Below are 12,533 nucleotides of genomic sequence, written 5' to 3' on the forward strand. Positions count from 1 at the left end.
TCAGCTTTACAAGCAGACCTAAAGATCAAACACCTGCTTCTGGATTCAGTCCAGTAATTCAGCAGCTATAAATGTCGATCTGGAGCACTTTAGATGCCTATATTTTGGACTGGTTCCAAGCTCTGCATTGAAGCTCCTGCATTAAAGGGTCACAACAAAAACAAGCTTATAAAAAACAGATCTCAAAATCTTCCTAAATGCTGTTATTTTCTGAAATAGACAATATCATTTCAATAATTTTAATGCTTCACTAACATTTTGTTAGATTTAAAATTAACAAAATTTCTCTGCAGAGAATTGCGTTATATCCAGTGGCAGTATCACCACCAAAGTGTTCAGCACAGCAATCTAAAAGTAAATGTATACTTTGCTACTTTGAGTCTAAGACAGCATTTGCCTGACCTGCTGCTGTTAATCATTTCAAACATATGTTTACATGACTGCTTTTTCCAACCCACTTTCAGCTGTCACCAGCCCCCACAGAACATAATAATAAACACCTTGCACACCCACAAAGGAGTTACTGGAAAAGGGCTGGATGCATGGAGAGGTCTGGAAGTTTCGAGAACATAAAACACACAGCTTCCTATTTTTTTTTGTCAGACAAGTCATACTTTGACCCCAAAACCATGAAGTGTTGATTTTCAGGTGCAAATTTTATTGTGGATCATAACAAAAGGTTTCAGAAAAAGCACAACAAGAAAAATCAGTAAGAGTGTGTCTTTCACTTACAGAGTACATATATTCCATGAAAGCTACTAACTGCAGTTGAAGGCAATGCAGCTTAATTTAAACTAATAATTATTTTCAGATACATGCTTAGCAAACTTTGAAAGTATTCTTTTTTCTTAGTTGGTTTGATATTGAAATTGAGGACCAAATATTTCAAGGACTTCAGCATTGTTGAAGAGTGCATGGTATTAAACTGTTAGACAGAAAAGAAAATCTCATTATTGCAGAAAGAAATAGTCACATAAAATATTCTTAAAATACATAAAATTAGCCCTTATAAATGCTGAATGACTCAAAACCTCTTTGGAAAATATGTCGATGATGAGGTATGCCTAATTTTAAAATTTTGGTGATGCTATCCCAATTTTTTATGTGACAAATCAAACTAAAGTATCTTAATGTAAACTAACTGTAACTTTTTATAAAGGATTTCTTTAGTCTGTAAATGTACTTTGACTGTAAAGAGAAAACCTACACTAATTCTTACAGTAAAATGACAAAAGTCTATTTGGTAAAAGTGTAAAAATCTTGCAAGAGGTCTTCAAGGCACTGTTCTTTCTTTGGGATGCTTGGCCATTCATGAAGGCTGTTTTGAGAGGAAGACAATAACAAAAACTAGACCTAAGGCTGGCATCTAGTATATTAAATATCACATATATCTTTCTCTAATGAAATAAACTTCTAAAAGCCACTCTGCTTTGCAACACTGTGGCTTGCAGTAAGGTGTCTGCTAAATTAATCTGAAACATGAATTCAAAACTGTACTTCCAGAAAAAAAGCAAGAACAAAAGACAACCAAGTAAAATTTACCTCAGCCATGGTCTCCTTGAATGTAACAATTCCCAAGCACTGTAACCCTCTGCAAAACAGCTCTGTTGATTTCATGTCACTGGTTGATATGGAGATGTGCCAGTGGGCAACTTGGTCCACAGTTCACTGAAGAAAATTAGGACCTTATCCAGCTCCTGCTGGTCCACTTGAATTCCTGAGCTATGTAGCTGAAAGAGCTGCTAACCTCTGTAACATGGAGATACTACCGACTAAGAAACATAAAGAACTGGATATTGTGCAGTCAGCTCAATTAATAGGAAACTTGGTTCATCTGTACTCCATTAGAAATACAAAGTAATCCAATTCTGGGCTTTACGAGTGTGTCTTGGGTAAAATTATGCAAAGGTCCCTTTTTATAGGGCCTGTTTTTTATGGCAAATAACAGCCAGCCAGCTGAGAAAGAAGTCTGAAAGGAGTTCACCTCAAGATATTAGGATTTTAGGTAATTATTTTGACAACGCCTTATTGACACACTATGAAATATCTGGAGCTCCTCTTTAAAAAAAACTAAAACACACTAAGTTTTGTGTGGTTGAAAGAGCATGCCAGGATCCATCAAGAGGGAAAAGATGCCCATTTCCACCCACAAAAGAAACCTAGGTACCATACTGCTGGATGCAATGGATGAATTATATGTCAGGGAAGCACAGCAAACTGTTCTTTTGGTGCTTTCATAATGCCCTGGCAGCAGAAATGTTTACTTCTTGTTTGCTACTCACGACAGGCTAAGAACCAGCTGGTTTTTGGTGGACTCAGCTACCTGTGGGCCTTCGTGTGACACAGCACAACAGACAGGCACATTGGTCTGGTGGATGAGATCCACACACTACTGAGATCTTCAGGCAGTGGCTTGCATTTACCCTACCTGGCTTCACAATCCAGCCAAAGTGCTGAAGCCTTGAGACCACAGGCTCTCTCTGGGACCACTAGAGAAACTGGCCTCTCCAGCTGGCAGCTCATGTCTTACATAAGCTAAAGCAATCAATTTGGATCCATTTATTAATTATTTAAGTGATTATAAATAAACTTGGGATTGACTAAAATTTAAACAACTTCTATGTTAATATAAAGAGTGAGGAAAATTCTGTTTTCAGCAGTACATCAGTATGCACTGCTGTGTATCAAGAATAAAAGCAAAGTAGGTGTGGCAGAATTTGGCCCAGATAACTTTTCCCTTTCCTGAAGGAAAGGGCTGGCCTACACCAACTGCTGAAAAGCAAACTGTCTACAGTAGTATTCTATATTTCTATAATATTCTGAATCAAAGCAATAAATATTAGATATAATCTCTATATTAGATTTCGTATTTATCTGATAGCTATTTAAATCTACACTGTCAAAAATATAAGCAGTGACCCACTCCTACATGGCAGCATACACTATTTGTGTGAATGTGTTAAAACTATCACATGGATCTATATTTACATAAGACACTGTTGTTTATATAGCAGATTTTAATTTACATAAATTCTTACCATAAGATAGATAATTGTGTAAAGGCTGTTTAAATGTTTCTATAGTTCTGCAAAATTGAATTTCAGCATGAGGATTTGATCGTTCTGTCTCAGCTAATGTTTCTTAAAAATGGAAATAGAGTCTGACAGACTAATCTCCAATAATGTTATACCAATATAGCACAAGAAATACTTATTTTCAAGTCCAGGCAAAGAAAACAGTTTCACTGTTCACTTTATGTATATAAATCTCCTCTTTAAAGAAAGTGCACTCCTGAAAACAAAGGCAATCAAAACCTTTCGGCACTGTTGAAATGTAACAGTGTTTCAGCTGAGCATGGTCTGCAAAAAAAAAATCATACATTTTTTAATTAGCTATTACAATTACTACTAGGTGTGCAAATGAAAAACTTACATGTTAAACATTAAAATAAGGTGAAATTGCTGCTGTTATATACATGAGAAGTTCTGTCTCAGTTTGCTCAAAAAATGCTTGCTTATTTCCTATTGTTTAGCTTCTCAGATACTAAAGACATGATGAAAATGTTCATTTTCATTGAGGTCAAAATGTCCAGTTACTTCTCCCTGTAAAAGGCAAATAACTGTTGTTTTCTGTACCTCTAATTTCAGAAACTCAGTTAAAAAAACAGAGGTAAGATTAATAAAGATATTTAGAGCGCTTATAACAATGAGATAATTTCTGAGTTCAGAGAACATCCAGGTTTTGTCCTTTGAATTAAATACTGACTTTACTTTGAAAAAGCTCATATTATTTCTCAGAAAAATAATTTTGTAGCCCCCTGGCAGAAGTCAGTATTACCTTATTACTGAACATCAGTTGGTGTTTTTACCAAAGACAGAAAGTAACTGCTGGAGTTCCCTCTGTGCTAATGCTGTACTGGAAAACTCTACATAAAAGAAAAAAAAAAAACCAACCTGGAAAACTGAAAAATATGTAATGCTTTACATCATATGTAACATAGAGCTGTCATTGACTGTTCTTGCCAGCACTGCCTTCCTCTTAATGAAAGACTCAAGAACTGACAGATCACTTTTCCTTTTCCTTAAGCCAGTTCTGCATAATTGGATGGCTATTAACAAGTCTCATTCCTGCGCTAAGCAGTCCAAAGATTTCTGAAGAGTTATCTAGGAATTTCAGCCTAAGGATTTTTTTTCCTTACTGTGTAACCCAGGATCCCAAGAATTTGTAGTTGCAATGGAACTCTTTGTTTAGAAAGTGATCCAGGCAGTCTCTACCAGCTTCTTTATGGAAACACAACTGGTGCTTGGTATCAGTCTAAGGGAAGAATCAACTCCCATTTCCAGTTTGTGTCTTTGTTAAAGCTAAAACCAAACAGACAACAGTTTATATTTGGTGATAATTAGATAAAAAAAGTATTTGTAGTCACGTAAAATCACTGAAGAACTTTACACTGACACGGAATCTTTGCAGATGGGAGTAGTTTTGGCCATTTCTAGAAAATTAATCTTATTTTTTTGTGTTGAAGATTATGCAGCAAAATACATTCACCATAAAATCAACCCAAGGGAAAATTCTAAATTCTATTTAGCAATCTAAACTTGTAATCTGATAATCCTGTGATTAAACTACCAAAACAACAAGCCATTCTTCTACTTTCTAATACTATGTAATAATACAAATACCATAGAAAAACTGTATTTTACAAGTGTGTCTTCCTGAAAAATGTCCTTTGATAAAAAGGTCTCTGCCTTGAACAAAAACAAGTGAATAGCTGCAAAGTACGCTTCTGTGGAATGCTCAACAGCACGCACTGAAAGCAGAGTATCACATTATAGTAAGTGTGAAGGAATAAGTAGCCACTTCAGTTTGTACCCATAAAATTGAAGCCTAATAATAGCAGTGGGAATATGTATTCATCAGGTTAAGTTTCTTCCTTTTAGCTGTCATATGAACAAGTGTATTTAACTGTTTCTCCCCATGCACATTCCTCTCAATTATAACGGAACTGTCTTATCATGGATAGAAAATATTCTTCCCCTTCCCAAATTAAAAAAGATATACGTAAAAAATATTAAAGTACTCAGTACAGACTATTCCTATGATTGGCTTCAACGGCTGATTTGAATTAAACTTACTAAATCTTCTTTTTCATTGTTGCTTCACCTATTAGAAACAGCGTGAAGACAACTGAGACATTAATTCTCCCAGAATATACCCAAATACCTTCCACCAAACCTTTTTTTCTTTGTAAGTTATATTAGTTTTAAATCTACTATGAAAATAGTAGTGCAAGAACAATCAATTAAAAATTCTTCAGGTAAATGGTTTAGTTCCTTTTAAGATAGAGATGCAGAGGAATACCGATGAAAGATAGGCTAGTTATAATGCTTTCATTGTTAACACTCCTTCGGCACCCAAATCAATTCTTCACTCCACGTTCCTGTATTTGGAAAACAAATTGTACAGTACTCTCAGTGTAGACTTCAAGTCACAATTTACAATATCTAGAAAAAAGACAAGGGAAAACAAATTAGTAACTTCATTAACTCCAAATATTTTTCAGAAACAAAGTGCCCATTCTCTACTCCCTTCTTTTGCTCACATTAATATCCATGAACTTTGGATCACAAGGATAGTAAAAGAGAGTAGAAATATCAATAGAACACAATTTTCAAACTGGAAACTCAAAACTTGGTGTTTTAACCACTTCTAGTTAGGGATACAAATAGCTATTGCTGCTGATGTTGAAATGCAACCAAGGTTTAGCTGCTCCTGGGACAAAGTGTGCCCAGGATTACCTATGCATATATGACTTCATCTTCAGTCAGTTGTAGCTGAAAAGTAATGATTTTGAAAAAAAATTATCAGGCAATAATCAATGGAACCTTCCTCTTTCATAAGAATTGTAGGATTTGGCACATTCTGGGCTGCAACATCCTTTAGTAGGCCTAATTTCAGCAAGATAGCTAGAGGCAAGTTTAAATTTTCCAGAGGATCTAAAGAAGCTAGGTATACAAGTGCTTCTTGAACAAACATCTGAAAATTCTTTGAGTTAGCTGACATTCATGGCTGAATCAGTCCTCAGAAACTCAACATCTAAAGTAAAGGATTTATACGAAACAAAAAGCTAATGAATACCTTCTGTTTCAAAGAGTAGCTCTTGAGAAAGTCAATATTATTTCACCAGAAATCTATAAAACAAACTGACAAGTACTACTGCAGCAGTCTACGCTAGTGCTTCAAGGAATATTCAATCTCAAACAGGGATTTAGAATTGCCCTCAGAAAGAGCAGAGTAGAATCAGAATTGCCCTGTCTCTTTCTGTTTAACGCATAGGAACTCAAATTCCTAACTTTGTTTCTTGGAATTGGCTAAAACCTCTGTGTAAGCCCAGTAAATTGTGTATGTAAAAATCCAAGTTTAGCCATTGTATTTATCTACATTGATGTTTCTCACAGATGATGAAGGGGTCACACTATGAATAATTGATCCAATCAAACCTATGCATGATGTCCCAAAGCATGCAAACTAAAGATATTGGCTACATGGCAAATTTACATCCATGGACAAAGGGTGAAAAACACTCAAGCCTAGATTTTATGCTGAGCCTATGCATGGTCATGAAACCACAGCCACCAGGGGTTTGTGGCTCTTAATAAATCAGATCAAAAATGCTTGGTATAAAATGAAGAGGAAGTGCCAAAAGCTGCAGGAAGAATGCACTGCCCCAACAACATCCCATTGCAATCTGCAATACTGTTTGCATGTAACATCAGAAGTTTCCTCTTTCAGGCCAGCAGCAAGGTGCAGAACAACTTTCTTTCCTAATACAGAACTTCAGTCATTAAAGACATAACTCTGCTAGGTCTTTGCAAAGATACCAGGAGACTCCACCACCACAACAGAATTCCATAGAAAAAAAACGTGCTCTCAAAGAAAGATTATTTCCATTGCTCCATGGGTTTGACCACCATGTCTAACATTTTACTCGTTGCAAGATTCTAAAAGAGAAAGTTGAGTTTGGCTTTGATGTTCACCTTTCAAGGAGTAATCTAAAAAAGCTCAAACTGCAAATGAATTCGTTATAGACTCAGCAGATTAATGTTCCAGCCATTTTAAGTAAAAGGTCACGGAAAGCTTTTTAAGACCTTTTCAATTATAATGCAAATAACCCAAATAAACTGTTGACCCCATAAAAATCATTGGTTTTCATACTCATTTATTTAACTGCATTCTTTTTTTTCCCACTTAATATGTTTTTCATATTCTAAAGCAGTTTTCAGCATATTTTTTCCTCAAGAACCTCAAAGAAACACTGTAGGAATTTAAAGAGTATTTAGCGTACACATTTAGGGTAAGATCTTTTTCAATACTCTTTTACTCACTGGAAATTTTAAGGACGGGCATTGTGCCCAATGTAACAACACATAAAACAGATGTGTTTTTCCATTCACATTGGGCAGGAAGTTTCATATTAAGCATTTCAATAATTGCACAAGAAATGTCTTATATATGCTGAAATATCCTTATGGCTTGATTTATACTGGAAAAATTAGCTGTCCCCTAGAGCAATAAATACCTGAAAAATTAAATGCCATAAGAATTTTAAACCTCCATGGGGAGTATGGGATCACAGATACTCTGTGTTTTACTTGGATCCCTCGATTTCACTGTTTCCCCCTTCTCACTTTGACTATTTCAAACATAAAGGTTTGTGATACACTCACCACTAGTTTAGTTAAGCATGTCTGTGGATTAGAGTTCAAGCTATCAAAAGAAGTGAAAAAATAGGCTGGGTAGGTCCAGATTTAATGCACAGGCTCGATCCTGTTTGTGTGTGTGCATGCCTCTGCGGCTGTTTCAATCTGGAAGTTGGGAGGGATGGAAAAAATCCTGAATGGAGCAGAACCTGATTCAGCAATGAGTGCCTGAATCTCCAGAGAGTTCTTACTATTAGAAGCAACACTCTGACATTAGCTTATGTCAACTCCTCAGGGAATGACAATCCAATATTGTGGCAGGAAAAGACTGCAAGCACCATATAATGTGAGTCTGAAATTGGTCTTGAAAAGACACAGCTACGCTGATTATTATGGTAGGCAACCAGCAGGAACCCAGCTATCCTGGTGGGAAGAGTGGAGCAGAAGCTGCACATCCAGCTCCTGGATGGTAAGAAGTGGTAACTTCTCATGGGACGAGCCTCAAAAAATACCCTATAACCTGGTGAATCAAGGGCTCTGTATCCAAAAAGCTGGATTTAAACACTGAATGTATTTGAGCAAAGAGGAGTGGAATCCTCATACAGCAGTAAAACCTTCATCCTCCCTGAAGCACATTGTACTTTCAGTCTCCAGCTCTATATCTAATTTAAATATGCATAATTAGGTCCTGCATTCAAAGGTGGTCATGTGAACATTTGAAATTCCTCTTCCATAAGATCTCTCTCTTTTGTGAAAATCTTGTAAATTACACTGGAATATTTGAGGTTTAGTGTGAAAATGTGACATGGGAAAAATGGAGCAATTGGAGCAGTTCACATTTGCCAGTGACACCATTCACAACTGTGTTCTCTTTTTCTCAGGGAATATTGGAATATCACTGCATATGTTTGGCCACTGATGAAAGGTAGCATCGTGACATTTGAAAAAATGCATTTAAATTCCCTGAGCACTTCAAAACTTACCTTGCCTTTTGCTGTAGTATTAACTTAACCTTCCTTTAGCCATTCCACAGCCCTGTAAAATCTCACCTAACACAAATTCTTAAGGAGATAAAAAAAAAGGTAAAACAGGTACCTTCTGGTCTTGGCTTTGGTTTTTCCAATCCACCATCCTGCATGAGCTCAAATGCAAAAGAGACATTGACAACCTAGCAATACAATGAAGGCAATCAGTATTGTGAACTTTGCATAGTACAAATGGTCAAGCCAAGATGTATTTAAAGCTGCCCACCCAGATATTCAGAAGGAACAAACAGTCAGGGCTCTGTATATCTGGTCCATGGAATCCACACAATCCATTGTTTTGCTGCTTACGGGTGATGGTGGTTTCAGAAATATAATGTAATTGTAAGTTAACATTTGTACTAACATAACCCATAGAAAAATTACTTACAAGTAAGAATAGCCCACCTCCCACAAGTTCAAAAACTGGAACATGATGGCCCCTGAAGTGCTCTTGTCTTGAACAGACAGATGAACTGCCTGGATAGTTACAGACACTGACATAATGTTGGTTTTAAATTGACACATTGTACATATATGCCTTTATGCTTCCAAAACCCATTAAACCTTTCCAACATTAAATTCTTGGATTTTGGACACAAAAAAATCAGTTCTGTCATCAATGCTTGTGTGTAATCCTATATACATTATTGAACAGTAGGTCTTGTTCAATGAGAGCATCACACAATGGCTGCCAAAATCTGTTAATACTTGCTAACCACCCTATCATTAATATAATTTTGTTTTATTCAAGGTAAGTATTAATACTGATTTTTTAAAATAAATGGAAATGGTTACCAGTACAGTCCTTTCCCGATTTCAGCTATTAACACCAAACTCATGTGGAAAAGTTTGTGCTATCCTTGTACAACTAGACAAATTTATATATTTGTTTTCAACAGAAAAATGAAATCTAATTACCTTCTGTTCAAAGCTATCAGGGGTCAAGAAAAAGCTGTGCAGAGGAACAAAATAGCCTTCCAGGAGACCCATTAGCAGGACTAAGTACACTCCATCTGCAAACTGTGAAAAAAGACATTTCTCAGTACATTTTCTGAAAAATATCTCATTGCTTTTCTTATTGAACAAAACATATATTGCCTAATGCAGAACTGTCAACAAACTGCCAAAAATATTTGAAATTGCAACAAGAAGATGCCGTCCCACTTCCTTGATTTCATTTAGTTAGTTATGCTATGTCTGATTTTAAGTGTCTGTAATTATAGTGGAAGTTACCTAATTGCTATGATATATGTAAATTTCTATTAAAAAAAAAAAAAAGCAACATCCCTAGGAAGAATATGGGCATGGGGGAATGAGTCCAAAGGAGGCCATGAAGATGCTCAGAGGGCTGGAGCAATTCTGCAGTGGAGACAGGCTGAGGGAGTTGGAGCTGTCCAGTCTGGAGAAGAGAAGGCTCCAGGGAAACCTTGTAGCATCTTCCAGCACCCAAAGGGGCTACAAGAGAGCTGGAGGAGGACTTCTACAAGGGCACAGAGTGACAGGAAAAAGGGGAATGGCCTTAAGCTGAGAGAGGTTTAGATAGATATTAGGAAGAAATTCATTACTGTGAGAGCAGTGGGGCACTGGAAGAGGTTGTGGATGCCCCATGCCTGGGATTGACCAAGGTTGGATGGGACTTTGAGCAACCTGGCCTTGTGGAAGATGTCCCTGCAGGAACTGGATAATCTTTAAGGACCCTTCCAACCCAAGCCATTCCATGTTTCTATGGTTTTATCACAGGCCTCTCACTCCTACCCTTGTCGCATCTGGTCTATTAGCAACCCACCATCTTCCTGAGGTAGGTAATTTTCTTTAACTGATAGAAATACAACCTCTTATCTTAGAGAATACTGTTTCAGATAAATGTTTAAGGAGTTTCCAGGTACATTTGAATAACATGTTTTCCCCCAGAGTAAACAATGCAATAAGCAGAAATAGGGAATGCCCTTTTGAAAACCTTTACACATGATTTCCATCTAAATCCTAATTTTACCTTTAAAAAAATCTCTATCAGTTTGGTAGGTGTCTAAATAAAGCAGAGATTCTTAATAACATGAATCAAGACATAAAGCCTGACCTGAAGACACCTGGGTTTTTTTGATAGTGCAGATCCTATCCCTTCCTGCCTGACCCCGTAATTTTCTTATGATAACTGCAGCAATTGTTCACATGGGGAGGTATTAATACAGCAGGATTAAGCTTTTCTTTTAGCTTCTTTTCAGCCAATTTAGCAGCTGAGAACAAGAAAGAAGAGCATGTAGCACATTATTGCTGTGGTGCAATCAAGCCTGCAGCCCAGCTGTACAGCTGCCTATACACTTGAGTAGCTTTACTCTCGAGAATCCCTGAATTCTCCCTGAATAGAGCCATTGTAATCCCATGTGGCTGCGTGCTTGTGGAAAGGTAGGCAGGAAACAACTGCTCAGCCTGACGTTGGAGCAAACCAAGCGGACAGAATTCTTTCCTGACCAAAACAAGCAGGTTCTCCTTACAGCACTTGGCAGCACCCAGAAGGGAGCATTTGTTAATTAATTTTTATGCTAATGGAAGGACAAAACTGTTTTAGATGCCTAATTGACGAGGGTCTTCTTCATATACAAGTATATTTAGAAATTAAGGGTTTCCTGCTGAAATAACATCTTAAGAGCTCAACCTATAATAATTTAATGAAATTTCTGGATAAAGCTGGGGGCACAGTGCATAACATAGTACAACTACCTCTCCCCTTTAAGGAAGGCTATAAAACTCTACCTGTGTGTCCAGTTCAGTCACCTCCAAATTCAGTTTATTCAGATGCTTGTTCACAAAGGTGATGAGAGTCTGAAATATGAAAACAGTGCAATGAAGGCCTGTTCAGCAGGGCAGCAGTTCAACACAAGCAGTATGAACTCTACTCACAAGAGAATCTGCATGAGTGAAGAGACTGCAACACAATCTCTAAGTTTTAAAAGTGAAATATGACATCAAAAATTGTTTTTAAATTAATTGTCACATTTGCACAAGAATGAAGAACAGAAATAAAATGAATGTGACGTATATATAAAAAATACACTGTTAAAACACAGAAACCTCCCAAACTTTTAGCAGACTGTAGGAAAGTAGGTAATTGGACTCCACTCAAATCCGACAGCAGCCAAAATACTCTAGGGTCAGACCTCTGGCAGCTGTAAACTGGATATCTCTTTGGCATCAGTACAGTCAATGTACCAGTTGGGTTCTATTCAACATACACTTTGTGAGAACTTTTCTGATGGAAACTGTGATAACTGTATGTTGTTCCATGTTCCAAAGTTAAGTTCATGCTGCTAAACATTAAATAAAAAGTACCATTATAATCATGACTTTGTGTATTTAAGCATAAAGCTTAATTGTATTTAATGTATGCAAAGCATGCCAGTTATATATTATATCCACACACACTCACCACATAGACACAATCTGATACACATAAGCATGCACATGCACACATTATGTATTCTAAAAATAAAAACCTTCCAACCTTTTTCACTACATTGAGCTTGTCTGGAGCATGGTCAAATAAAGTGTCGAATGCATCTCTTTCTGAAAAACATTCAGTGACATTAATATACTGAGCAGCAGTTGTTCCAGTGCAGAATAAACACTGAGACACATATTCATTTGAGACAACACAGTCAGCAAAATGTGTCAATATAGTCTCTGTATTCCAAGTATCAAGCAGTTTGCATACTTCTCTCTTATTTTAAGATGCTAGTAACTTATTCTCTATTATTTACAAAAGGCATCATTTTCAGGTAGGATTTGGATTACCTAAAGACCTCTTTTCTCA

At 36.7% G+C, this 12,533-nt stretch overlaps 1 protein-coding gene across 1 annotated transcript in view; it reads right to left on the bottom strand.

The window, feature by feature from the left end:
- Positions 1-637: 637 nt before the first annotated feature.
- Positions 638-12,533, bottom strand: part of PARVA (parvin alpha) — a 64,174-nt gene continuing 52,278 nt past the window's right edge. The window contains exons 10-14 of the mRNA XM_085063094.1: positions 12,225-12,286; positions 11,477-11,545; positions 9,644-9,745; positions 8,796-8,868; positions 638-5,504 (exon numbers count right to left, since the gene is read on the bottom strand). Coding sequence (XP_084919220.1) covers positions 5,428-5,504; positions 8,796-8,868; positions 9,644-9,745; positions 11,477-11,545; positions 12,225-12,286 — 383 coding nt within the window. The 3' untranslated portion in view covers positions 638-5,427. The remainder of the gene's footprint in view (positions 5,505-8,795; positions 8,869-9,643; positions 9,746-11,476; positions 11,546-12,224; positions 12,287-12,533) is intronic.

Source organism: Lichenostomus cassidix, chromosome 5 (genome assembly GCF_008360975.1).
Source record: "Lichenostomus cassidix isolate B80296 chromosome 5, HeHo_3.0, whole genome shotgun sequence".
Classification (NCBI taxonomy): Eukaryota; Metazoa; Chordata; class Aves; order Passeriformes; family Meliphagidae; genus Lichenostomus; species Lichenostomus cassidix.